The 27,682-nt window shown below is 46.4% G+C and overlaps 1 protein-coding gene across 3 annotated transcripts in view; it reads right to left on the reverse strand.

The window, feature by feature from the left end:
• Window positions 1-1,120: 1,120 nt before the first annotated feature.
• TTF2 (transcription termination factor 2) overlaps window positions 1,121-27,682 on the reverse strand; it is a 42,126-nt gene continuing 15,564 nt past the window's right edge. Inside the window, exons 6-24 of one of the 3 annotated variants that reach the window (XR_006962766.1) lie at window positions 27,058-27,172; window positions 26,533-26,715; window positions 24,912-25,039; window positions 23,638-23,719; window positions 21,265-21,384; window positions 19,750-19,900; window positions 17,844-17,952; window positions 15,145-15,329; window positions 14,029-14,182; window positions 13,670-13,761; window positions 12,714-12,799; window positions 11,952-12,088; window positions 10,819-10,989; window positions 8,040-8,098; window positions 6,373-6,523; window positions 5,601-5,683; window positions 3,596-3,670; window positions 1,617-1,913; window positions 1,121-1,440 (exon numbers count right to left, since the gene is read on the reverse strand). Coding sequence is in view for 2 of the 3 variants with exons in the window: in XM_047083913.1 (XP_046939869.1) it covers window positions 1,769-1,913; window positions 3,596-3,670; window positions 5,601-5,683; window positions 6,373-6,523; window positions 8,040-8,098; window positions 10,819-10,989; window positions 11,952-12,088; window positions 12,714-12,799; window positions 13,670-13,761; window positions 14,029-14,182; window positions 15,145-15,329; window positions 17,844-17,952; window positions 19,750-19,900; window positions 21,265-21,384; window positions 23,638-23,719; window positions 24,912-25,039; window positions 26,533-26,715; window positions 27,058-27,172 (2,226 nt within the window). In the remaining variant the exon portion in view is untranslated. Of the gene's footprint in view, window positions 1,914-3,595; window positions 3,671-5,600; window positions 5,684-6,372; window positions 6,524-8,039; window positions 8,099-10,818; window positions 10,990-11,951; window positions 12,089-12,713; window positions 12,800-13,669; window positions 13,762-14,028; window positions 14,183-15,144; window positions 15,330-17,843; window positions 17,953-19,749; window positions 19,901-21,264; window positions 21,385-23,637; window positions 23,720-24,911; window positions 25,040-26,532; window positions 26,716-27,057; window positions 27,173-27,682 lie in introns of all 3 variants that reach the window. The other 2 variants (XM_047083913.1, XM_047083914.1) reach the window with 2 other exon arrangements.

Below are 27,682 nucleotides of genomic sequence, written 5' to 3' on the forward strand. Positions count from 1 at the left end.
TAAAGTGAGTCAGACGAATTTCTTGGTTTCCCAGTGCATATAAAAATTATATTTACGCCATACTGTAGTCTGTTACATGTGCAACAGTATGTCTAAACAACATATATATTATATGTTAATTTAAAAATCTTTTATTGGGGCGCCTGGGTGGCGCAGTCGGTTAAGCGTCCGACTTCAGCCAGGTCACGATCTCGCGGTCCGTGAGTTCGAGCCCCGCGTCAGGCTCTGGGCTGATGGCTCGGAGCCTGGAGCCTGTTTCCGATTCTGTGTCTCCCTCTCTCTCTGCCCCTCCCCCGTTCATGCTCTGTCTCTCTCTGTCCCAAAAATAAACGTTGAAAAAAAAAATTAAAAAAAAAATAAATAAATAAAAATCTTTTATTGCTAAAAATGCTATCATCTGAACTTTCAGCGAGTCGGTGGAGGGTCTTGCCTTGACACGGATCATGGTGTTGGCTGTGGCAACCTCTTAAGACAACAGTGAAATCTGTCGTAACGAGGGACTCCTCATTTCACAACCAATTTGTCTGTAGCTTGTGATGCAGTGTGACCACATCTTACCCACCGTAGGACTTCTTTCAGACTTGGAGTCCATCCTCTCAAACCCTGCTGATTTATCAAGTAAGTTTCTGGACTATTCTAAATCCTGTATTGTCATTTCGACAGTCTGCACAGCATCCTTACCAGGAGCAGATTCTATCTCAAGAAACCACTGTCTTTGCTCATCCATCAGAAGCAGCTCCTCATCTGTTCAAGTTTGATCATGAGATCCCAGCCATGCAAATATAACGAAAAGCCTGAAACATTGTTACCGAACTGTGATGCGGACAGGAAGTAAGCAAATGCTGTTGCCAAGAAATGCAGTATCCACAAGGCGCCATGAAGGGAGGTCTGCCTGTACTGTAAAAAACGACACATAGCAGGGATGCCTGGGTGGCTCAGTCGGTTAAGCGTCCGACTTTGGCTCAGGTCATGATCTCGTAGTTTGTGGGTTCGAGCCCCGTGTCGGGCTCTGTGCGGACAGCTCAGAGCCTGGAGCCTGCTTCGGGTTCTGTGTCTCCTTCTCTCTCTGCCCCTCCACTGCTTGCACTTGCTCACTCTCTCTCTCAAAAATACGTAAACATAAAAAAAAAAAAGACACATAGTCCATTTTATTTCACAAGTAGCACATGATATTACAGTGAAAGGTAACAGTGGAACAGCACTAGGTGAAACGATACCAAATACTGAATGCTGTGATGATGCCCATAACAGACACCTGCTCACGTACGAGGCGCCTCCTTGGTCTCACGCCTGTGAGGGAGAGCCGTTTGGTGGAGACAGCTACAGAGTCATGGCCGCGGGGTCCACTCTCTGCTCCGCCCAGGGACATGTTAAAAGGAGCAGCCTCACTGGCAGGAGAGGGACAGATGGCACGGAGCTGGGACACTGGTCCCCCCTGAGCTGAGAAGAGAAAGGCAACAGACGGCGTTTTGAGCTTTTACTGAAGCTTTCCTACAACTGTCCTGGCGTTGTTTTCCAAAATTCTTGAACTCTCAGGCATTTTCTTTTTTCTGAAGTAGTTCATTAGTTTCTCTGTCACTCTTAAATAAGTCGATTGATTAACCTGACTGACTCACCAATTAGTTAACGTGGTAACTGAGGCTCGATGACGCCTCCTTCCAGGGAGGGCCTAGGGCCAAGGAGGGCTCGGAGGGTCACGTGTAGGTCGCTCTCCCAGATCCTAACACAAACCAACAGCAGCACTACCCTGAGCCCGGTAAACAGGAAGTTAGATGCCAAAAAGGACTTTGAGGTCAGCCAACGTGAGCTTCTTGACAGATTTTCCAGATCCTGATAGAACCTGCTTGGCCAAAGTTTTCTTTTTTTCTTGAAGGTGTAAGATCTTCTCTTCCACTGTTCCCTCACAAATAAACCTAAAAAAATAGATATGTAACAAACACCCAAAACAGCATATTTAATAACACGTTCAAACTTCTACTCAAGGCTTTAGTTTTTAAGATTTCTTCCTTTAAGTCTTCTCAGGTTTAGTTAAAAACTCCACGCTTAGAAGACCCAAACAACCTTGACTAAGTATATGCCCATTTAAAATGATGTGACGTAAATTATTTTGCGTTTCTTTCTGAAGCTGAGGTAACTGAAAAAATGCCAAAATAAGCCAAAGATATCTCCATCCAAAACTGTAGAGATCAGCTTCCACCCAAAAAGCTCAATCTTGATCAAGTCAGAAGGCCTTAAAGCTTATCAAATTTCTGCTAGGTGTATGTGTGCTGGTGTGAGTGCAGTGTCTCATTTCTTGGCTAATTCACACCGAACACAGGCTGTACAACCTGAAGAAACGCCACTGTTGTCATTCACTCGTTCGACACGCACTGATTCGGCATTTACAACATGCCAGGTGTGTAGGAATGGAGGGATGTGTATCTTGTGCTCTCAAAGAGCACACAAAGAAGAGAGACCTGAAAATAAACACAAGGCAGCTGGAAAGTGCTACAGAAATGTGTCCAGTGTGCACAAAGAGTAGAACATGGCGTGTCGGAGAAAGAGCAGGCTGTCCAGTCTGGCCAGGGCAAAAGTCAAAAGGACTCCGCCATGTTGTACCGCAATGGCAAAAGCTCAAGAGGATGGCAGGGACCACTTCGTGAGCGGCTTTGCGTGTCACGCTAAGAAATTTAGATTTGGAAGAGGGTAGTGGCAGTGTGGAGGGAAAGGAAGGGATGGTTATAACAGACATTTAGAAAATAAAATTAATGGACTTGGTATGTGAAGAGAAAAAAGGGAGGAACATAGTCTGTGGCTCCAGAATTGGATATTCACAAAGACAAGGAATTCAGAAGCATCAAGAGACATGAGGTTATGGTATCCCATTTCCGTCTGCGACATTCTGAGTGCCTGGAACATGTCACAGTACTTGCTACACAGTGAGTGCTCAACGGGTATTAGTTTTGGGAGTTAAATGAGACGAAAGCACGAGTGAATGAGTAGGTGCACACTCAGACTCAGATATTTAGCACGGATTTGGGTATCTAGGTCTGATGTGTCGGAGAGCTTGGGAATGAGGACACAGACTGTGGGCTCCCTGGAGTAGACAGGATTATCGATGGAGGTGCATACAGGGTGAAGAGAGAGCTAACGACAGGGAAAGCAGCATGTCGCTGTGTATGGCAGATTGTGGAATTCACTGATGGCCCTGACACGCACACATATACCTGGTACAGCACACAAGAATTTTTTGGCGTTATTTTTGCAAACAAGATTTTTTGGGATATTATTCTTTTAAGAACTCTTACGTTCTTTTCCACATGTCTGAAAGTATGTCAAAATAAAAGTTAAAAACAAGAACTAAATAAATAAAGGGTGGGGAGGAGGATGCTCTCCCTAGCCTAATATGCAATCTTGCAGGGACCAACCCCAAGGGTACCCCCATATTGCTTGTGTTCCCTTCCGGACTGTGGGTACCAGGGAAGCCGTGCCTAACAGGCATCGTTAGTCAGGCGCTCACCAAATACTTTACGTTCTATGAAAACACCCCCCAAGAAAGACTTTCACAAAAGTAAAGCTTGGGAAGGGGCCCAGGTCCCGGGAGGCCTTGACTTACTTGTGCACGACAACATCTTTCTGCTGCCCTACTCGGTAAATTCGGTCACAAGCCTGGTCTTCGAGTGATGGATTCCTGTTAGAAAAGAGGCAAAGCTCAGAGGTGCTGTCGCCCTGGGCTGGATGGGCAAGTGCCCTGGGGAGAGCCAGCCTGCGGCTGCTTCCGGAGAGTTCCGGAGCTACAGTCGGTGATCACATTTTCAAAGGGTTGAGAAAAGCCCATAGAGAAGAACAAAGGACAGAGACTTATGTAGCCCGCAAAGCCTAAAACAGTTACCATCGGGCCTAAAATATCTGCAGAGCAAGTTTGCAAATCCCTTGTCCTATGCTATGCTGGCCTCAGAAAGATTAGCTTCGAATATCTTCTCGCCCTCGAATGAGCAGCTCGGGTCAGTGTGCCGACAGAAACCCCACACCACCATCAGCTGACAACAGTTAAGTAACACAGGGGACACCAATGCTCAATTTCGATCACTAACTAGCTGGAACCTCAACTTCAGATTGCTACCCGGAAACATGAGGGCTGCCTAATGATCTTGAACACCGTTTTTAACTTTCATATCCTAAGATTCAACTAAGGGAACTTAATTTCTTGTCTTCTTTATAGATTCTCACTATCAACTTCAAGCTAGTTTCTCATCTTTCCTCTTTGAAATCTTGGACAAGATTTCTCCATTTCAAAACACAGCCATGTATGTATTTACGTATGTACTCAAGATTTTATTTTTAGCGGCTCCTGGGTGGCTCAGTCGGCTAGGGGTCTGACTCTTGATTTTGGCTCAGGTCACGATCCCGGAATCATGGGATCAAGCCCTGCGTGGGGCTCCGTGCTCAACATGGGGCCTGCTTAGGATTCTTTCTCTCTGTTCCTCAGCCCCTCTCCCTCACTTGCTCTCACTCACTCTCTAAAATTTAAAAAAAAAAAAAAAAATTTAATACATTTTTTTTTAATTTTTTTTTTTTTCAACGTTTATTTATTTTTGGGACAGAGAGAGACAGAGCATGAACAGGGGAGGGGCAGAGAGAGAGGGAGACACAGAATTGGAAACAGGCTCCAGTCTCTGAGCCATCAGCCCAGAGCCTGACGCGGGGCTCGAACTCAGACCGCAAGATCGTGACCTGGCTGAAGTCGGACGCTTAACCGACTGCGCCACCCAGGCGCCCCTACATTTTATTTTTAAGTACTCTCCACACCCACTGTGGGGTTCGAACTCATGACCCTGAGATCAAGAGTCGCACACTCCACCGACTGAGCCAGCCAGGCGCCCCCAGAAATCAGCATTTAACTCCCACTCTGCTTTCCTCCCTCACATGTATCAGGGAGTCCCAAATAAGACCAAAACACATTCTCCCAGAAGATGATAACAGGTTGGCCTGTTTGCGCCAATCTGGGCCGCCTGGAGAATCAGACAAAAGCCCTATTTGGCATAATTGGAAAACCCCAAACTGAGACTAATTATGACATTTTCCTCCTACCAACACACAAACTCATTTATCTTATGTCTAGGAAATTTGCTGTTATGCTCTCAATGTTGATGCTACGTGCAAAACCAATGGCCTTGTGTTAAGTGTATTCCTAACATAATTAGAAAATTCCTTTTCCTTTTGCAGTAAAGCTGCTCCTTCTTTTTCAGGGTTGAAATTTCCTTGGATGTCAACAAATGTGTGTGAAATATGGTATTCTGAGGAGGTAAAACTGAGTGAGATAGCTCTTAGCCCTGAGAAAAAGCCCTCTTCCCAGTTTCCATGGAAACAGATGTCAGATTAACAATAAAGCGAATGCTATTTTAAGTAGTCATTTGAAGCCTTGCTTGCTCAGGAATTCAGGCCCATCAGCAGTCCTACACCCTGTTTAGCCCTGTACCTGTACACACCCATGCAGCTGAGGCATCTCCAGAATGCAAAAAGAGCAATCTCAACATAGGAAGTCAGGCCCCAACGCCCCTGTAGCCCATAGATCCTCGTGCTACGCTGCTGACGATGCAAGGAGAATCCAGAATCATTACCAGTGCATATCCAGAAGAAAAAGATGGTTTCCTCCAATCAGGTTTAGGCCAACACCTCCAGCGGAGAGAGAGATTAGCATAACCTTCAAAAGAAAGCACAGCATTCCCTTTATATGGATTTGGCCTCCTACTACAGCTCTCCCTCTGTCTCAGGTTCAAGCCCAAGATCAATCCCTATCAAATTTCCTTCTGCCGGCCCAAAACTCTGAGATGTTATCTGCCATGCCTCACCTTTAAGAAAACTCACTTCGTATTTTTTTTGTGGGTCAACCTCAAAACACAAGGCATGCATGCCTGCCAAAATACACAAATACTACAGTTGAGAGCACTGGGGCGGCTGGCGCAGCGGACTTTCCATTAACCAGATTCCGTCCATTCCCTGGGTCTCTGCACCCCGACGCCTGCCGCTGTGAATGCTCCTGCCCATCAGTCCACCAAAGTTTTCCGTGTTCTTGCTGTTACTTCGTTTCTCCCCACACTCCCTCTCGTCAAACCCCCACCTAACCTTCAAGGCCTGCCTCCTCCACAAAGATTCACTCAGTCCAACCAGTTCTGCTCTTCCTCTGCTTCTACAGCCCTCATATTTTATTCTCTTTAAAGGATTTGCACACTTTGATACATACGCCAATAAATGCCTCCTAAATTAACAGCATGTGGAGGGAGCAAGGCAATGAATGTTTTGACAGCTGGGCTGCTACACCGGAATGCTCTCTGTATATAACTGAGAATAATTTGCTCTCGACTACAGAGCTCTGATGTGACCAGCTCATACCTGAGGGCCCCTGGAGCTGTTAAATGCCTCCACCAGGTCCATCCTCTGTTTGGGGCTGACAGAGCCATCGATGGTGGCGTAAGTCAGGCCGTGCCTCTTCAGGTGCAAGGCTACCACGTGCAGCATGCTGGTCCACTGGGAGACGATGACGCTGGAAGCAAGCGGAGAACAAAACATCAGCCCCAGGCAGAGAGGAAACAAATTCATCTGCAGGGCCTTCACGTCCCTGTTACTCTTAAGAGTCAGTCATCAAACGTGGACGAGGAAAGGCCTTCTGCTCCCTGGGGGGCAAAGGCGCACGCTCAGGTCACATTTTAAGGTTATAATGCTGCTGGCTGTTTCCAGATCCAGGGTGCAATGTATCTCAAGCTAAAGGAGGTCAGAATAAAGTGGCGGCTAAGGACTGCAGCCTCCTAGCATTTGGGGGCCTAGTGCTCACCCAGAGATCTGTGGTCCTGCAGGAAAGGGATACAGGCCACCCTTCCTTTGCCAGCCACAACAACAAGATGCTGGGACATCTCTAGTCCCACCCCCCAGCCTCCATGCTATATGTCTGTATCTATAACTACATCTATCTATAAATCTCTATCTCTATCTCTTTTTTAGAGGAAGAGAATTGTAAGCGGGTTCCACACACAGCAAAAGACCGACATGGAGCTCGATCTCACAACCCTGAGATCATGACCTCAGCTATCCAGGCACCCCATAGTTTTAAGTTTTTAAATCAAATTAGTCCATATACACAAATGCAGGTTTGTAACACACAGGTAAGGATAACATATAACAAATGGGTCCATGCACCCAACTCAGGAAAATTCCCAGCACCGTGGGGCTCCCTGATCCATGCCTCACCCCTGCCTTTCACATCTGTTACTCCCTTATTTTTCTTGAGATGTTTTCTTACCTTTTGAAAAGCATTTTAAAAAATATTTGTTTTTAAGAGAGAGCGTGTGTGAGTGAGCAAGCACAAGTTGGGGGGGGGGGGGTGGGGCACAAGAGAGGGAGGGAGACGCAGAATCTGAGGCAGGCTCCAGGCTGACAGCACAGAGCCTGACACGGGGCTTGAACCCATAAACCACAAAATCATGACCTGAGCCGAAGTTGGACTCTCAACCAACTGACTGAGCCACCCAGGGCCCCAGCTTTTCTACCTCTTTAAAAAAAATATTTATGTACTTTGAGAGACAGAGAGAGAGAGAGAGAGAGAGAGAGAGAGAGAGAGAGCATGCATGCGTGTGAGCAGGGAAAAGGGAGAAAGAGAAAGAGAGAGAGAGAGAGGGAGAGGATCCCAAGCAGGCTCCACACTGTCAGCGCAGAGCCTGACGTAGGGCTTGATCCCATGAACCATGAGATCATGACCTGAGTCAAAATCCAGAGTCAGATGCTTAACTGCCAGGGCCACCCAGACGCCCCCTACAGTTTTCTACTTTTAAACACTTCTCCAGGTGCTTAACTTACTCTGATCCTCTAGGGATTTCCTTCTGAATCAATGCCACAAATATGTAAACTAGAAATCATAGAGAATTTGTGCTCTAACTTCAGTGCTTTCTCCAGAGGATGATTTAAGGTCCTTGATTTATAAAAAGCTAACACTTAGAACTATCAGCAATGTCAAAGTTTCCTGATGAATTACAAACAATACTTGGATAACAAAAGAACACATTTACCTCTTTTGGGACCCTCCATTTCCTCGGATTGCCTCCAATTCCACCAACAGAGATGAAATCTGGGAAACGTTATTTAACACATGTAAGTTGCAGTAAATTTGCTTTTTTCCATCATCCCTCCCCTGAACTACTGAACTGGCCTCTCTGCCTCTGGTCGTACCCCACTCTAGGCCATTCTCCTCTCTGCAGCCAGGGGGTTCTTTCTAAAATGCTGGTTTGTCACTTTCCTCCCCTGAAGGCCTGCTCCACAGGTTGTTGAAGAAGAGGACCCGTCCAATCTGAGCAACACCTGTTAAGCTTCCGAAGAAGCTCTCTGGGTATTTCTCACCCCCCTCAGAGCACATGTGAGTCCACATGGGCGCAGCTGGTAAGAACACGAGCGCGACTTGGGAGAGCCGCTGGGTTCACTCTTCGCGACTGCTAATGCGAATGACCTTTGGAAAGCCTGGAGGGCTGGAGTGTATCCCCAGGATGGTGGAGGAGGAAGAAAACCGGACCAGGAATCAGGAGACGAAGACAGCTCTTACTGTGCCGTCACGCAGCTGTACCCCTTTGGGACTCCCGGTGAAGGGCTCAGACTCGTCATCAGTGAACAAGCAGCTGACTCAGACGGACCCTTCGGTGCCCTCAGGGCTCTGTCCCATGCTGCTATTGTTAAAGAGGTCACCACTAGACACCCCCGCTCGCGAGGCTGCTTTCCTATTTGAACAAACACGCTGGGCAGGATGTGGGGCGCAGGACTGGACCACTGTGAATTCGTGGGGAGCAAAAAAAGCAGGCATATGAAACCCCTCGTGTCTTTTTTTTTTTTTTAATTTTTTTTTTTTCAACGTTTATTTATTTTTGGGACAGAGAGAGACAGAGCATGAACGGGGGAGAGGCAGAGAGAGAGGGAAACACAGAATCGGAAGCAGGCTCCAGGCTCTGAGCCATCAGCCCAGAGCCTGACGCGGGGCTCGAACTCGCGGAGCGCGAGATCGTGACCTGGCTGAAGTTGGACGCTTAACTGACTGCGCCACCCAGGCGCCCCTGAAACCCCTCGTGTCTTGGAGACTTGGGGCTGTGGAAAGTGCTCGGACTGCCACACAAACAAGCTGGCGAGAAAACTGTAGTGGGAGGGCTGGAGTCATGGTCCACGAGCTGGGGTCAAGTTCCAGCAACACTCTGCAGGAGTTTAGGTGTGTTCTACCCAAACTCCCTGCTCCACGTGAAGCCTGAAGTGGCTTGAGCCACTCTTAATGGGCTTGCACGAAGAAGTCTTGTGAATATATATCACCCGAGTATTAGATGAGGAGCACAGGCTATGAGGACTCTGTGTTCTAAGCCAAGAGCTCACTCTGAAGGTGCGAGGACATGAAGTCCGTCCACATACGGTGTTCTTCTTATGTTTTCTCCCACTTGCTGGTGGTCAAGACCTCAGTAAATACTTTCAAAATTTAATTAAAATTAGTTCTTGGGGCGCCTGGGTGGCTCAGTCGGTTAAGTGTTCGACTTCGGCTCAGGTCATGATCTCACGGTTTGTGAGTTCGAGTCCCGCATCGGGCTCTGTGCTGATGGCTCGGAGCCTGGAGCCTGCTTCGGATTCTGTGTCTCTTCCTCTCTCTCTCTCTCTGCCCCTCCCCTGCTCATGCTCTGTCTTTCTCTGTCTCTCAATAATAAATAAATGTTAAAAAAAAATTGTCTTTTAATTTTTAAAATTAAAAAAAATTTTTTTTAATTTTTTTTAAATAGTTCTTAAGTAACACCATTCCCTTGGCAGTGACCTCATTTCTAGTTATATATATATATATATTTTTTTTTTTAATTTTTTTTTTTTCAACGTTTATTTATTTTTGGGACAGAGAGAGACAGAGCATGAACGGGGGAGGGGCAGAGAGAGAGGGAGACACAGAATCGGAAACAGGCTCCAGGCTCCGAGCCATCAGCCCAGAGCCCGACGCGGGGCTCGAACTCACGGACCGCGAGATCGTGACCTGGCCGAAGTCGGACGCTTAACCGACTGCGCCACCCAGGCGCCCCTATATATTTTTTTTAAGTTATATATATATATATATATGTGTATATATACACACATACATATATACATATATGCATATATATAAAACTATTATTATTTTTAAAGCCTTGGAAAAGAGGCCGAGGCTGGGAATGGCAGCTTTGACAGCAGCCGCGAGGGAGACTCTCCACTCTCCACTCTCAGGGTGCACAGCCTCATGGAGGATGCCCCAAGCCAGCCAGCAGAAAGGCAGGACTCAGGTTACAGCACACCTCAGCCTCCCTCTACCGGAATGCTTCAGCCTTAGGAAGCTTTCATGAAAACGGGAACAAAAACGATTAACCAAGATAGAAGGCTATTTAGGAAATAACACTCACAAGACGGATGCCTTTCAGCAAGCCCAAGCAACTGGCGCTCAGATGGATTACAGCAGTCTCCAGGGTCAACCCTTTGTGGTTGTCCCTTAAAGCTTTCCCGAAACAAACTGTTAGCTCACTTAGGCCCCGCCACTGGCGTAAACCTGAGAGGCAGCCTTCCCACGATCCGTGACTGAAAATCTGCCTTGCTGCTGCAGCTGGCCCAGGTCACCCTCTGAAAGCCTAGTTTTACTCGTGAAATAGAGTCAGAATTTAAGACTGGAGGCGGAGCCGCGCCAGCTAAAATCTAACAGTTCTACCCCTGAAATGCAAGAGCTGTATGTGTGTGGACCAACGTGCCCCTCGCACACACGAACCTGCGCGAGGAATCCCAGTTTCTCTACCAGAACAGAGGTGACCAAAGTACCTTGCTGCTTGCTCTTGTGTTCTCAAAGATCTCCGCCTTGAAACATTCCCCATTAAGGGAAATGATGGGAGAAGGCTCCGCGTCACAGAGTTCCGACAACGTCAAGGCACTGAGCTGCTCTTCCAGAGAAAGGACCAGGCCCTCGCTTTTCAGTTCTGCCGGGTCCAGGGCCTGAGAAGAATACAGGAGATGGGAACTGGTGGTGCATAGTCGAGGCAGCAAGACAGGTTATTTGCCAAGGCAGTGATGACCATCTAACATTTCACACAGCCAACTGTCTTCTAATTCATCATCAGTGTCTCCTCAGAGAAACCCTGCCCAGAATGCAGTCTGGCAAGTTTGTTCACCAGATTAAACATAAATCAAATGATGGCACTTCTCAGAGAAATGCCAGATTCCACGACCATTCTCTTTTCCCCAGCGGAAGCAGTACAGTTAATTAAGCTGTTGTCATCAAAACACATTACTACAGCTCCTCAGAAAGAAAAACACTCATCTTAATTATGGACGTGCCTCTATCAGATGTGAGGGCCACTTTTCCAATTATATAAATACTCGAGTTTTCACAACTAGCCTTAAAAGCCCCAATACCACCAGAAGGCAGAAAAGACTAGTAGCTAAATTGGCTTTATGGCATCCTCAAATACCAAAGTATTCATGGATGGTTTTCACAAAATGACATTTTCCATTCTAAAATAAAGTTTATTTACAAAAAAAAACAATAAAAGCTGTCTCACGGGGCGCCTGGGTGGCTCGGTCAGTTAAGCGCCCGACTCTTGATTTGGGCTCAGGTTGTGATCTCTGGGTTCGTGAGTTTGAGCCCCGCGCCATGCGCGGCACTGACAGTGCAGAGCCTGCTTGGGGTGTTCTCTCTCTCTGCCCCTCCCCTGTTTGTGCTGTCAAAATAAATAAACTTAAAAAAAAAAAAAAACCAACAAAAAACCTGTTCTCAATACTAGGGGAATTATCTCAAAATTGGTGAAAACTAAAATAAGTAAGACTTTTCTGCCCCACCAAAACCCAGAAGCACCCCAAAACGCCATTTCCCTTGATCCAGCGGCTGGACCCCGGCACAGAAGAAATGGACTTCTCTGGCAGCCACTCTGGAGATGCACGCAAAGGGCTTTTCTTACCGACGTCAGCAGAGAAAGGTGACAGCAACATTGGCGGAGTCTCAGCAGCTGTGTCAACAGTACGTGGGGGGTGCCAGACCGCTGTGAGTCCGCGGCCGCAGAGGCTCCAGGCCCGCCGGACCCAAACTCCCGAGCCACTTCCACAAAGGAAAACAAACCACAAGAAACAGTGCAGGATTTAAAGCACAAATATGGGGAGGAATCGCCAACTCACGGAGGCCATTGTGAACTTCTCTGATCTGAGATTCGGTAACACGGCTGTAACTGACTTCCCTACCAATTAAGCCAAATGAAACATGGGTTTTCTTTGCAGACCTACTTGCATTTTAATAAAGCGGATTTCAAAAGTAACTGAAAAGAAGTTTACATCACCAGGCCTGGTGCATGGAGATCAGCTTGGGTTGGCTTGGTTTGAGGTTCCTTGCTAAGATCGACTCTCTCAGATCAAGAATTCATAGTGGCGCCTGGGGGCTTAGTCGGTTAAGGGTCTGACTTCGGCTCAGGTCACGATCTTGTGGTTCATGGGTTCGAGCCTCTCATCGGGCTCTGTGCTGACAGCTCGGAGCCTGGAGCCTGCTTTGGATTCTGTGTCTCTCTCTCTCTGCCCCTCTCTCACTCCCACTGTCTCTCTCTCTCTCTCTCTCTCTCAAAAATAAATGAACATTAAAAAAAAAGGAAAAAAAAAAAAAGGATTCATAATGTCCCGTCTCTAAATCCACATTTTCATTTCTTGTATGTATTTATGAGGGTCCCACTGCTTACCTTTACTGAATGGATTATCAGGGCTTCTTCCAGACTGGTTGCCTCCACTTTCGTGCCCTGCTTTGAGGTAGGATTGCAGAGCTGACCTGCCTCAGATCGAAAGAGAAAATGGACATATAATGTTTGCTACGACCAAAGACATTTACAATGGTCACTGCTTAACTGTGCTTGCGGTAGGACCCTGCAAAATTATAAAGGGGAGATCTGTTAGAATAAAGCCAGGCTCATGGCAAGTACTGGCCAAAGGTAATGAAAACTAATTATTTTAAAAGCCAAATCATTTTTTAAAATGATTGATAAGGGTTAATAAACACATTAATATTATAGAACATTATGTTTAATGATAACTTACTACTAACTTATAACACATTAATGTAACACTAACATTAATTAGTATTAGTTTATGTTTATTAATAAATACTAGAATACTACATGAGTTTACAAAGAAAAAAACATATTCACACTGGAAGTGAGAGGTACCCAGAGGGAGAGAGTAAATCTGGAATTTAGGGAAGGACAAGAGTTTTAGAGACAGCATAAAGAAGAGACGACAAGGATTACAGAGCAGTTTCTTTGTTTAAGTCCGATCAGATGCTGAGTAACAGGTCAAAGGTCAAAGGGATGTTCCTTCCCAATACGGCCCCATAGGACCAGATAGAACTGATGTACAGTGACCACACTGTAGGGCTTCTATGCAAGGAAGAAGCCCTTGCATAGGCTTCTAGTGCCTATGAAGAACATAGTGTGTATATGAGTCAGAGGGGAGTCGGGGAGTGGGTGGTGAGAGAAAAAGGGAGAAAAAACAAGCAAACAGGAGGAACACAGATATCCAAACTCATCGATAATAGCATAAATGCAGTTTGAGGAATCCCGTATTCCTCAAGCCTGGACTCACTCCCAAGCAGGGACAGGAATAACACAACAACAAATGTGAGGTGCTTCCTCACTGCACACACCTGGATCTTGCCAAAAGGACACTGTAAACATTCTCTTCCTCTTCAGAGAGCTTTAATCGGTGCACCTGAAATTTCCGCTGGGGTAGCATCACCTGGAGGAGGAGAAAGCAGCCGGTGAAGTCAAACAAATGACCTGAGCATTAGAGAGTAAATCCCCACAGTGGACACTGGAAACCTAGTCAAAGCCTGGCCAGCACTTCCCCCTGTCCTAAATCAGGACTGCTGCGGGGCCCCCTCACAGGAAGACGGGACACTCAGAGACCCCCAGGAGCAAAGCAGATGGCTGGTCAAGCCAAGGCAGGGATACGGATACCCCCCTTTCCCTGGCCTCGCCCAGGGATGCGTGAAAGTAAGATTACCAAGGGCTTGCCGGTGGGGTCCAGCTGGTCTTTTGTTCTCCTCAGCAAAAGGCTCTTGGTTAAAATACTTAACCGTTCTCCTCCTTTCTTTGAACCATTGTCAACCTGGCTCTTCCACAGTCGGATATCATCAAATGGTGAGCAACGGAGAAATCTGTTTTTGTTGGGGAAGAAGACAGAGAGTAGGAAGGAAGTATTGAAGGATAGTTCAAGGAGGAGAAAAGGGTCCAAGGAAACACATTAAGATGAGAAACAAATCAGGGGCGCCTGAGTGGCTCAGTCGGTTAAGCATCTGACTTCAGCTCAGGTCATGATCTCACGGTCCATGAGTTCGAGCCCTGCATCGGGCTCTGTGCTGACAGCTCAGAGCCTGGAGCCTGTTTCAGATTCTGTGTCTCCCTCTTCTCTGACCCTACCCCGTTCATGCTCTATCTCTCTCTGTCTCAAAAATAAAAAAATAAAACGTTAAAAAAGAAAAGATGAGAAATCAGATTTTCTGTTACATCTGTCATTCAATCATTTTTAACAGTGAATTTCATAGCAAAGCTCTGCCAGACATATCAAAAGGATCCAAGTCAAGTAATAAAACCACATTATAAAATGTGAATTTTCCCATTAACATTGTCCGTATTGCTACAGCAAAACACGCAATCAGTAGATAGAATTTATTCCTAAAGCTTCAAAGGTTGACAGAGAAATTCCCTATCCTCTTGCAGGCGGACTTGAATTAAAGCAAGTACTTTAAAATCAGCATTCTTTTCTGTTTGTGTCGAATAAAATAGTAGGCCTGACCCTAGGACATATGCTTTAAAGTGGAAAAAGCCCAGAACATTCACCGGACTGAAGAAAGAGGGTTTTGTTTCCTTTCACTTTAATCCGTCCTGTATTTTTTCACACACAGGGGCTGGATGTCATCAAAGTCTTGTACCTGCCAATCAATCAACTGGTTATTTTCTCATGGATATTAATTCTTTTGTCCTTTAAAGGTTGTCAGGTTTGCCGTCTGCTATCCGAGATAATCAGGCACACTCTGGAACTTTATCATGAGATATGAAACAAGTATGAAGGGTTATTGACACGGTTCACACTGACATAATCCTGGAGAGTTTTACTCACTTCAGCAGTGAATACATGTCCAACAAGGTGTTCTGAATGGGGGTTCCGGTGACAGCCCAACGGGCGTGGGCCTCTAGCTTGCACACAGCTGTGGAAGTCTGCACTCGGGGGTTCCTAACACAGTGAGCTTCATCCAATATGATTCGAGCCCAGACTATTCGAAGCAAAGGTGTTTTTGCTATATCCTGGAAGAAACCCAAGTGAAATCCATCAACTGTATGGGAGAATGTACATGTCTTCAATAAGTTAAGGGAAAATATGAAAAAGTATGGAGGATCCATTCTTACCTTCAAGTTTGAGGGCTTAAATCAGGTATACTGAAATAAGAATTGAGCTGAAGAAACCAAAAGTGGAAACTCTTAATGGGCAGAAATAAACAAGTCAACTTGAGAGCCCCCAACTTTCGGTTTAAGATGCTTAGTAGTAAAATGTTTTAACTTAAGTTCATTTTATCCTTTCTACCCACTTCTGAGCAATGGCCATGGGTCAGGACTACACTAGGTGTCAAGCCTGGAAATTCACTCACTCAATAACATATTGACCAGATTTATAAAAATTCACTAGAACTGTACTGATGGGTCTACTTTTATGCGTAAGATATGAAATCAGACTTAAAGGACAGTTCCTAGCCTCAAGGAGCTCACAATTTGGCAGGGAAGAAAATCAGGCATCCAGATTAGCATTATGTTTATATATTAAGTCCTGCTGGGTAATTCAATACACGCCGGAAAAATCTACTCAGTCCGGCTCACTGCTACATCCCTAATACCTGAAACACCATCTAGCACATAGTAGATCCTTAACGTTCGCTGAATGTGCAGAGTGCTATGACGTAAGTAAGCACAAGGTCTAGGAGAGGCATTTAACCAGAGGATTAAAGAACTCTCAAAGCAGGTAAAAATAAATAAATAAATAAATAAATAACCAACCAACCAACCTAGAAAAGGAACAGAGGCAAAGCATTCCACTCAGAGGGAGAGCAGCATGACAGTGCAGGGCAGGTGTGCGCCCCTTGGTACAAGTGAGCATGAGGCGCAGGGGGTGGGAGATGAGGGACGTGCAAGTTCAAGTTCATACAAGGTCTACCGCGTCCTGCAACGGGACTACGGTTTGATCCTGAAAGCAATGAGGAGCCACTGGAGAACCTCAAACGTTAATTACCAGCAAGAAGTCAAGAGTTGTTCTGACTGGAGAAGCATTCTAGAGATTAGCCTGAATATGGCTAGGTTAGTTCTTGGAACAGCACAGTATTTTCAGGAGAAAAAAAGCCCCACGGTAATGATGCAATAAAGCCTCTGTGCTGTATAACTGGGACTACTTGGCCGTCCTAGCAAACATTCAGGGTTTTTTGTCTGGTTATCGTTTAGCTACTGGCCCTCTTGTAGCCTTATTATTTGCAACCCTTTTTCTGGGAGATGGAGAGGCAGTTGTTAATGGCTTAATACAAAAATACTTGTACTAAAATACTGGTCTTCACATTGAATATAAAAAATGCCCCAGGGTGCTTGGGTGGCTGTCGGTTAAGTGTCCGACTCTTTAAAACAAAATGTTTTTTACTGTTTATTTATTTTTGAGACAGAGGAAGAGCATGAGTGGGGGAGGGGCAGAGAAAGAGGGAGACAGAATCCAAAGCAGCTCCAGGCTCTGAGCTGCACAGAGCCTGATGTGGGGCTTGACCCTGAAACCCCAAGATCATGACCTGAGCCGAAGTTGGACGCTTAACTGACCGAGCCACCCAGACACCCCAAGCGTCCAACTCTTGATCTCAGCTCGGGTCTTGGTCTCAGGGTCATGAGTTCAAGCCCCACATTCAGCTCTGCACTGGATGTGAAGCCTACTTAAAAAAATATATATAGGGGTGCCTGGGTGGTGCAGTCGGTTAAGCGTCCGACTTCAGCCAGGTCACGATCTCGCGGTCCGGGAGTTCGAGCCCCGCGTCAGGCTCTGGGCTGATGGCTCAGAGCCTGGAGCCTGTTTCTGATTCTGTGTCTCCCTCTCTCTCTGCCCCTCCCCCGTTCATGCTCTGTCTCTCTCTGTCTCAAAAATAAATAAACGTTGAAAAAAAAAAATTAAAAAAAAAAAATATATATATATATATTGGGACACCTGGGTGGCTCAGCCGGTTGAGCGTCCGACTTCGGCTCAGGTCGTGGTCTCACAGTTGGTGAGTTTGAGCCCCACGTCAGGCTCTGTGCTGACGGCTTAGAGCCTGGAGCCTGCTTCACATTCTGTGTCTCCCCGTCCCTCGGCTCCTCCCCTGCTCATTCTCTGTCTCTCAATAATAAATAAATATTAAAAAAAATTTTTTTAAATATGTGTGTGTGTGTGTGTGTGAATACACACACACACACACACACACACACACACACACACACCCTAAGAGTATATACTCTGAAGATTCTAAAAATTGCAAGTGGGGCTTCCCATATTCATGTGATGAGTACCATTACAACTATAACGTAGTTACCATTAGTTCAAGAAAGCAACTAAATACTGTGCCAAACCTCAACCTTTACTGCTGATGAGTTTGTCTAAAATAAAAGAGAAGGAACAGAGGGAAGAACTCTTTGTTTCCGCAGGTGGAATGTTTAGGCCATTCCTGCCCTCCCAGGAAGGTACCTTTCCTTACTCTGATGCTGCGGAAAGACTCCAGTTAAGTGAGGTGTGGCTCCAGTTTCCCTGGCGGCTCCCAGACTCACCTTCTCCGCGCTGGGGTTTGCACCCAGGATCACTCCCTCTTGTTTCTGTGTGGGAATCTCCTTGGTCAGAAGGTTATAGGTAGTGATCACGATGTCATATGTAGACAGTCTGCCCAGATATAACACAGAGTAAGCAGTAAACAATCCCTCCGTGACTGACAAAACAGGCGGGGATGACCCGTTTATAAAAAATGCGAGCGGCTGCAAGGACAGTCAGCAGAATTCGTTAACTCATGTCCGTAATCCACACACACATGGTTTGGGAGGGGTAAACTTTACTCACTAGGCTTCCTTAGCTCTGACATCCGATCATTTTTATAGCCTGCTCACTATTACTAAACAGCCTCCCTGTTCCCATCCCACGAGTCAGAAAGAAAAACCTCTGGCTGGCATCATATTAAGCTTGGTACAATCTGGCAATAACAGAAGCAGCATAGGATTGAGAATTAACATTTAGTAATGATTTGACCTAGATTGATACTGACGTCTCAGGGAGGTAAGAAACTCTCAAAGCATTGTTCATCTATAGCTGATCTTTCGTCTTATGATTCTATAACGGATTTCTGAAAACCCATTAACCCAGCTTTGACATTTGGGTACAAAAATACATGCTGTAAGCTTGGAGTTTACCTCTCCTGTACTCTACACGTAAAGATTCTTAACAAAAGGTACAAATCTTTTTTCCAACGAAACGTAATATTGTGCACCTAGGCGAATGTCCATAAATGTTTCTGATAAAAATGATATGCCTAATTCAGAGGGAGTGCAGTCTACACATTGCCTTAGTCTCACACAGAGAAGAAGAATTAAGAATGATTCCAAACTGTCAACTAGCGCATTCGGAACACCAAACCAGATATGCTCAAAGTGCAAATCAAGTGAGGTGTAATTTATTTCTAATAAATATCTGGAACAAAGGCCACTGACAGCACTCTGCTGGAGAAGGCACGCAGGCCTGCCACTGCTGCCCTGATACTTTTCATCCGCTGAGGCGACCCTCACTCATGAGAGTGTATTGTAAGACTGAAGGCCCCCAATTGTGCAACTCACTGTTCTTTAGGAGGTCAAATTTCTAGTATTAGAGGTTGGGGAGATTATTTGGAAGCAGAAACAACTCTGTTCTTGACTAGATAGCAAGTATCCAACGCAGACCATCATATCACAATTAGAAAAAAAATACAATTCCTTTAGAGGCTCCTGGCTGGCTCGGTCGGTGGAGCATGTGACTCTTGACCTTGGGGTTGTAAATTCAAGCCCCACGTTGGATGTAGAGATTACTTAAAAATAAAATCTTACCAAAAAATAATTCCTTGAAAACCAAAAGCAAAGATTAGGACTAAAATGACCCTATGGGGAAGGATTTTCATTCCTCCTTCCTGATCATCTCCCTTGAGGAATTTGATTAGGTCTCACCCTTAACCCTTGAGTCTAAAACTTCTTAGATGGTTCATATGTGAAAAAGAGCACCAGTCTGTATCACACAATCCTTAATAGTCTATCAGAATGCTCTGTAAGACTGGGCTGACTGGGCTGGCTGCATGTGCACGAACAGAAGAAGAACGTGAAGCTGGACTCAGATATTCAACAATCATGAGCGACTGTGGCAGATCCTGTTGTTCCAGAGGAAATGCTGCTGCTCCCTGGCTGACAACTCAGACACCTCAGGCTACCTCATATGGCAGCTCCTGTTGAGGACGGGGACAAGGATACAGCAAAAGAACACCATTCTCTTACAAGCTGCATCTCTTCTCACAGGTGAAGGATGCTGGGTTGACGACAATGCCCTTGGTCTTCACAAATCATCAGCCCTGATTAAATGAAAGCCCAGGGAGAGCGGGGAAGGCCAACAGGCCCCTTCAGCCAAGATGCCGAAGGCTCACACCAACCGCCGTATTTCCACACTTACACTTTTGCACGTTGTTCCCGATTGGGCCCATGATAGAGACAGACTCTTAGTGTGTTGCTGCCCACACGTTTCATCACCTCGTTTTTCCAATGATGGATCAGGGAAGCAGGACAGATGATCAGCGTTCCATGGGAAATGAACTCGGAGGAGTCTTGAGGGGGGAAAAAATCAGCACCTCGTTATGCTCATTCAACCGTCTTTGACTCCTTGAAGGCATTTCCTCTTTTTCTTGACTTTCATTCTTTCAATCAATATTTTAAAAAAAAAAAAATTTTTTTTTTTAATGTTTATTTATTTTTGAGACAGAGAGAGACAGAGCATGAACAGGGAAGGGTCAGAGAGAGAGGGAGACACAGAATCTGAAACAGGCTCCAGGCTCCGAGCTGTCAGCACAGAGCCCGATGCGGGGCTCGAACCCACGGACCGCGAGATCATGACCTGGGCCGAAGTCGGACGCTCAACCGACAGAGCCACCCAGGCGCCCCTCAATCGATATTTTTAACAAACTGCTGCTCTTACTTCCACGCACAGGGTACCACAGAATGGGAAATAAAAGAGGTGATCTGTCAACTCAAAACACGTATATGTTTTCCCCTGTACAAATGTCAGACAGAGAGAGGCTGAGGAGGGAAAGTACAGTACGTGGCCTCAGTCTAGAAAAAACAATATGCTTCCACAGTGGCGAGGAGGCAGAGGTAGGATCATTTCCTATCTCGTCCCGAGTGGATTCGTCACAGGAGAGTATTATTTTCTCTGAAAAGTGTAATTTAATTACATCCACATTATAATGTAAGTACAAAACCCCTCAGAAAAGCCAAGCTTGCTTTGGAATGGGTTAGGGATGGAGTATTTGTACCATTGCCCGCACCCCCATCTCTTTGCATGAACCCAGGGGCACAGGACCCGGCTGCCACCGTGTTCATTAGAGGCCCTGAGAATGGACGGCAGATTTATAACAGTCCTACCAACTGACCCACCAACTGTCTTGGCGGATGTTAGCAACTTCCACGTGATGTGGTGATGCCAATATGTTACATGTAGGACCTTTAATGCACTTGCACATTTTACTTTCAAACAGAGGTTGAGATAAGGTAGAAATTGTCTAGAATTTGGAAACTTCTGGAATTTCAGAACACTTGGAAAACAGCTTCTGCTATGGTGGCTAAAATCTGAGGTTGTGACAGACCTTCCTTAAGAAAACAATATATTAACTAATTTGTACCTAACCTATGGTTATGTCCTCAACATTAACAGAAATAATCATCAGAGCCCTTCCAGCGCTTTGGCTCTCTCTATAAAATTTTTTCTAATTACAGGTCAAGCTAAGTTTATAGCAAAAGGAGAAATGACCACTTGTAATTAAGCAGATCTAGCATCAGAAATGACGGCACAGGAATGAGTCTAACACTAGTCTTCCAATAGATGAATTAAGTATGACCAAACGTGTTCTTTCAGAGCTTAAAAATGTCTACTCTTAAAAATGTCCACTTAGGAAATAACAGGCTATCTGTATACCATCTTTGGAAAGCCAGGTCAATGCCAGGTTTTTGTCTTCTTCTTTGTTTTTCTCCCGATTCTTCTGGGTCAGGATGAGTGCAATCATTGTCAGAGTTTTTCCTAATCCCATATCATCCGCTGGAAAACAACAATAAAAATCGGACAGTCCATTACTTAGGGCAAAGCATCACCTCCACTTGAAGAGAGAAGCCACTGGCAGACCTTAGCCCTTGCTGTGCTGCCGGTGTGGATCTAGGTCCTTTCCAAGCCTGACAAATCCTTCACCTTGTGTTTGAAGACGAACCCTAGCTCTGGCTGTTTACTATCTAGATCAAAGGCACTTACCGTGACTTTTGCAAAACTTAGAACTTAGGACTTAGATTTTATTCTAGTCTGCATGCTGAAATGTTACTTAACGGATGCATACGTGGACATCTATCTCAGTTTGGTGGTATTGCCTGGTCTTTTTAATTTCTTACTCCGCCAAAGCAAAAGGATCCAGTAGGTGGAGTTCGTTCAAAACAGTCCTTCTCCATTCCCTTCATTTATTCATCAAAGAGCGCCATAAATGAACATTTCTTGGGTGGTGTCATTGTGCCAGTCACTGAACTTACCTAATTTATTGTTTGTACCCTACAGAATATTCTCATCCTCACCTGAACAGTTTCAATAAGCATTCTGACATAAGCAGAAATAAAATGTCACAGCATGGGTTCTGGTTCGCATTCTGGCCCTGCTACCATGCAGACAGAGTTAGCACCACACATCTGACCCCCATCCCGGGAAAGGCCCGCTGACAAGGTCGGCCCTGGGCTGGCGTGTGGGAACACGAATTCAAGCAGGGTTCCCACCGTTCCCAGACCTTGTAAGAGCGCCTCACTGTGCCTAAACTGTGCCCACATGATGTGGTTTATGCTGCACAGCTGCTTTCCTTCTGGGAGTCTGGAATTTCAGGACCCAACAGGCCGGAAGCTGCCATTGTGGCCAGTTCCTAGTAAACACCTGGGGCCCAAACTTCCCCGCTTGGTAACATCTTACATGTGTCATCACAGCTCACCCTGTGTGACTTCACTGGGAAAGGTCTCTGGAAGCCTGCACCTGGTATCCCCTGAGCTTTGCCCCATGTGCCTTTTTCCTTTGCTGACTTCGATTTCTAGCAAATCAAAATCAATTTAATTAATTAATTAACTTATTTAAAGTTTGTTTTATTCTGACAGAGACAGAGAGTGGGGAGGGGCAGAGAGAGAGAGGGAGAGAGAGAGAGAGAATCCCATCAGCGCGGAGCCTGATGCGGGACTCGATCTCACAAGCCTATGAGATCATGACCTGAGCCGAAATCAAGAGTCGGACACTTAACCGACTGAACCACCCAGGCGCCCCTACTTTTTTTATTTTGTAACAAATCACAGCCATGAGTACGACCACATGCTGTGCATCCTCCTAGCAAATCATCGAACCTTGAGGATCCCCAACACGGCCACTTACTAGCCATCATGGCCGTCTGTCATGTTTTCTAGAAGCTGAACCCCTTGGAAAATTTTAGTTTGAGGAGTCTCCAAAGCAGAGCCTGGAAAACTTACTTTCTAGGGTCCCCTGCACCTAAGTCCCTGGCAGCGTGACCTGGCTCTGGAGATCACATGCACTCAACTCACATAAGATTTCAACTCAGATGTAAGCAACGTGAGAAATGAGGTTCCCTGTGACATCCTTTCTGCAGGAAACGGTGGGGACAGGAGTCTCCGACTCTAGGGTGGCAATGCTCTCCTCTGGTGCTTCAGCAAAGCAGCCATGACAGTTTCCACAGGACACTGAGTTTATTACTTGGCTTTGGCCATGCTCCTAGATATCTGGTCTCCAGCCTGGCTCTCCACATCTCCCAGACACTCTCTGTGCCACCAGAGAATGAACTCTCCTTCTGCTTAATGAGCCACAGTCAGCTTCTACTGTGTGCTACCACGACCTCACCTCTTGAGTATGTTGCTTTTCCCACCCTGCGCCTCAGTTTCTTCATCTGTAAACAGGGGGGATCATAGTGCCCACCCCAGAGCTGGTGACAGGGTCAAATGAGGGGGCATCTCTGGGTGACTCAGTTGGTTAGGTGTTCAACTCTTGATTTCAGCTCAGGTCATGATCTCATTATTGTGAGACTGAGCTCCACACTGGGCTCTGTGCTCAGTGTGGAGTCTGCTCAAGATTCTCTCTCCATCTGCCCCTTTCTGGCTCACACGTGCTCTTGTGAAAGGGAGAGGGGAGGGGAGAAGAGGAGGAGAAGAGGAGGAGAGGAGAGGAGAGGAGAGGAGAGGAGAGGAGAGGAGAGGAGAGGAGAGGAGAGGAGAGGAGAGAAAAAAATTACAAAACATATGTCGACTCTTATCATAATGTCAGACTTACCCAGAATTCCTCCATGTGGCTTCTGACTTTCCCGCCATAGTAACCAGGCCAACGCCTGCTTCTGGTGCAGTAGCAAAGGGACCTAATAGAGGTAAGAATCCAAAGCTGAGTACAAATTCCTCATGAGGGGCTGGATCCTGACTACATGGACTCCATGCTCTCCGATTCTCATGTCTAGAAGTGATCCTCCCAACATCCTAGCTGTCACGGGGCTGCTCACTGCTCCTCGGATGTCCCCGAGTCCGCCTCTGACCTAGGGGGACCATATGTCCTGGTGTGCCTGGGACAGACTTGCACCTACCAGCCAGCATGTCTATCAAGAGCGTCTATCAAGAGCGTCCCCTACCCCCTCAAGGGAGAGTCTTGGTGTGTCTGCTTTGATCGCCAGGCAGTTTCTATTGCTTGCTGCCAAGACCTCTGACTGGCCACCTTCCTTTCACTGACGAAGCCATTTCGATGGCTCTTCCTTATTTTCCTTTAAACGTGAGTCTCCACTCTGTAGGCAATGTCCCAATCTACACTGTGAGTCCTAAATTTCAACAGCCCTGTGACTGACACCCCCTTCCAGTCTTTTCTCACTCCACTTTATCCTGGGCTCCGCCACAACAACAATCTTCAGAAAACGCCTCGCTCAAAATTCTACAGTGATTCCGTCATTTTTCTTGAGCTGCTTCCCTATGCCAGGCTGCATGGCCAGGGCTGCCCCGCTCAGTAGCGCCACCTGCTGCCCTCGCTCTTCACTCGTTAATAATCGAGCTCTGTATCTCCTCTCTGACGGAGCCTTCGGCTTATACCCTCTCGGTAATCTTTAGCCTGCAACTTCTTTAAGGCACGGAATAGGCAGGCAACGAAGAGTTCTTTACCTAGAGTGACTTCTCCCTTATTTTGATTCCTCTGTATGCTGCATACTGTCTGCGGTCCCTTACAATGCACACCGTACCTCTGTTCTTGCATCATTTTCCGGCTGGCTTATATCTGTTGCATGTGAACTCCCCCCAACTAGTTCCCTAAGAGCGCAATTCCTTCGCATCCTCGTGGCACCCAGTGAAGCTCCGTAAATGGATCTTTTACTGCTATAGACTTCTATAATTTTATGGCTTTAGGGAAAAAAAACTTTTTTTTTTTCCTCACTGCTTAGCAGGAGGAGAAAATATAAGAGAAGCCGCGGAAGCGTTATCCGTAGGAAAGATCCACCAGGACGGCACTCTGCCGGGCAGAGACCCAGGGTCTGTGGGTGCAGGGACACTCCGCGCCAGGAATCTTCCCCGGCTCACCTTCAGCCCGGGGGGATCCTCTGCCAAAGCTGTCTCGGCAGGCCGCGACTCCAGTGACTGATGTAGCTCGTCAATGGCTTTACTTATGATTTTCCACACTGCGTGAGGGCCATCTGGTTTGGGAGGGCCTGGGGACAAACAGGCGTTCACTCAAGGTGTCACAAGTATTTCACCCCGGCAATTCGTGGTTCGCCAGATAATCAATCTGCATGGACTACAGATTCTTGCCTCTCAATTCTCCTGGCCTCCCAGGCCCCTCGACCCCCATTTTCTGTCTGTTTAATCACACATTCTAATAAAGGGCAAAATAACAGAAAGGATAATAAAGAGGTAACTTGTAATGTTTTGGATGTGTTTCTTTTTCCCCCTAGCTTCGGAGAGGTGGCAGAGGAAAAAACAGTGCCATTGTTATTTCAGGAAGAAAAGATCCTCGGGGCTGGACAAAGAAGGGAAGTCAGCAACAGGGAAGGCCGAGCTAGTGGAAGTCTGTGGATATTAATTCGGGCAGAGAGGGAGACAGCCCCTGACATGCGTGTCACACGCTGACCGCCCTGAGCCAGGCGGTATTAGCTCTCCCTCGTCCCACAGGGAACAGCTAGACACACACCTCAGCTGTTTGCAGTGTCAGGGATGAGGTGTCCCAAATATGGTTTCTAGATAAACGGCAAGCAATTAACCATCTAAACGTTACAATATTTTTAACGTTTACGATATTTTTAAACGATAAACCATTTTAATGGAATGCTTTCCAAAACGTATTATATACTTTCTCACCTTAAGACTCTAACATAATTTCGTTTTTGTCCAGGTGACTCAGTCACCATCATGCTCACTGAATGATGCTCTCACAGCAGTGCTCTCAGCCAGGACTGTCCTGCTACTCAAACACATGCATTTTCCGTTCCCTCTTAGACAAGCCTCAGCTCGTCTGGCACCGAGCCTATTTCTTACCCTCTGTTAACTACTGCTCCTCGACTTTCTCCCCTTCCTCTTTCTGCTTCCTTGCGTCTCTCCTTTTCTCTTTCTGTCCCTCTAGAGGTCCTCAGCTGGGAGAAAACTGGCCTTGGCTTTTCCAGTCGCTGCCAGCCCACCTAACCAGTGAGCTCATCAGGTCCCAACTCCTGATCCGCAAACCAACCCATCTTAGGACATATCTGAGGCTCTAATGGCATCGTTATTTGCGGTTACTTCTGAATCACTGTTTTCTGGAAAGTTTAGGACAGAAGCACTAATTTAAATAGGGTGGCTCTGCTCTCGGTGGCTCTTTGGTCATCAGCTTGACTCACGTCGCTCCTCTCCCCTACCTTAACACGCACACAGGAGTGCAAATGTGCCCGCTGGTCTGCCTACCTCGTGGTGGAGTGGGTTTGAGTTTTCACTTACATTTACCAGATGATTCCCATGTGCCGGCCACTGCGTTGACTGAATAAGGCCCGTGAACAAGGCAGGCACAGAAACCTAAACACTGTGGAAACCCGGCGAGCACCACAGTCTTTATTATAGGGGCAATTCACAATTCCAGAATGGCTTCTCTCTTCACATGGGCACAGAGACACCTGCTAGGCAGCATTGAACTTGGAGGTGTAGCAATTCACAGCAGGGCCAGGCCCTTGGATCTTACCTCCATAGCACCCGCTGGATCCCCCAGCAGCTAGAGGGCAGACGGCTTTCAGTCCTTGAGAACCCAGAGGCTGCAGTCCCTGATCATGCAGGGGTAGGGGAGGCACCAAGCGAGGGAGGTCAGTGGCAGTTTTGGTGAGGTTTCTCTGCTGTGGTACTTGAGTGTCACTCTTCTCATTAGTGTCTGTTCAAAAACAAAACAAGGAAAGAATAGGCTACAGTTGAGGAAAGCAAAGGAATTATCTGTGTGGGAGGAGGTCAGGAGAGGGTGGGACCACTTCTATTCCCATGAGCCGGGAAGACCTCAAGGGCACAGCATTGAAAGTCTCTTAACCAATGGAACGAGCGGAGTCCATAGGCAATGCAGGAAGTTTTTCTAAATCACAAGTGTAATTCTGAAAAGCTCAGAAGTAGATCATCAAAAGGAGCGGTGAATCAATCAATGTCTTCTTTATCAAAAGGGCTTCTCGAATGTCTCTTGTAAAGTTCACGCAAACCCTGAGTTCTGGGGCACAGCCCATCTCACCTGGCTCTGGGGAGAGGGCAAGAGCTCCCAGGGCTTCCTCCAACTCCCGGATCTGCTTAAGCAACTTCTGACCCTTGTCTGGAAGCGCCTGGAGGTTCACGGATTTCAGTGTGCTCTGAAAAACACCTCCTATAAGATTCTCTCTTCTCCAGTTGTTAGAAAAACAGTTTCAAATTAAAGTACCCTAAAATGTGAAAACTGAAATTATGGTCCATTAAGTGTATGTGTGAAAACCATGTTTTTTTTTGTTTTTTGGGGGCTTTTGTTTTTTTTAAACCCAGCTGATCTACTGACCCTGAAAATATAAGCCTAGGCAAAGACAAACTAACCACCTGCAAAAGCTTTGTCCTATTAACCTATCCGACTGGTTTGCGGCCCACAGAAAGCAATGCTCTGACCTTAGAAACAAAGCACACGGGTGGCATCTGGGTGGTGCAGTCGGTTAAACGTCTCCTAAATCTCAGCTAAGGTCATGATCTCAGTTTGTGAGTTTGAGCCCCACATCAGGTTCTGTGCTGATGGCATGGAGCCTGCTTGGGAGTCTGTCTCTCCTTCTCTCTGCCCCTCCCCCGCTAAGCAGGTGCGCACACACTCACGCTCTCTCTCTCTCAAAATAATAAACTTA

Source organism: Lynx rufus, unplaced genomic scaffold, assembly GCF_022079265.1.
Source record: "Lynx rufus isolate CCGP_SWC_20201006 ecotype Redwood Valley unplaced genomic scaffold, mLynRuf1.p SCAF_2, whole genome shotgun sequence".
Lineage (NCBI taxonomy): Eukaryota > Metazoa > Chordata > Mammalia > Carnivora > Felidae > Lynx > Lynx rufus.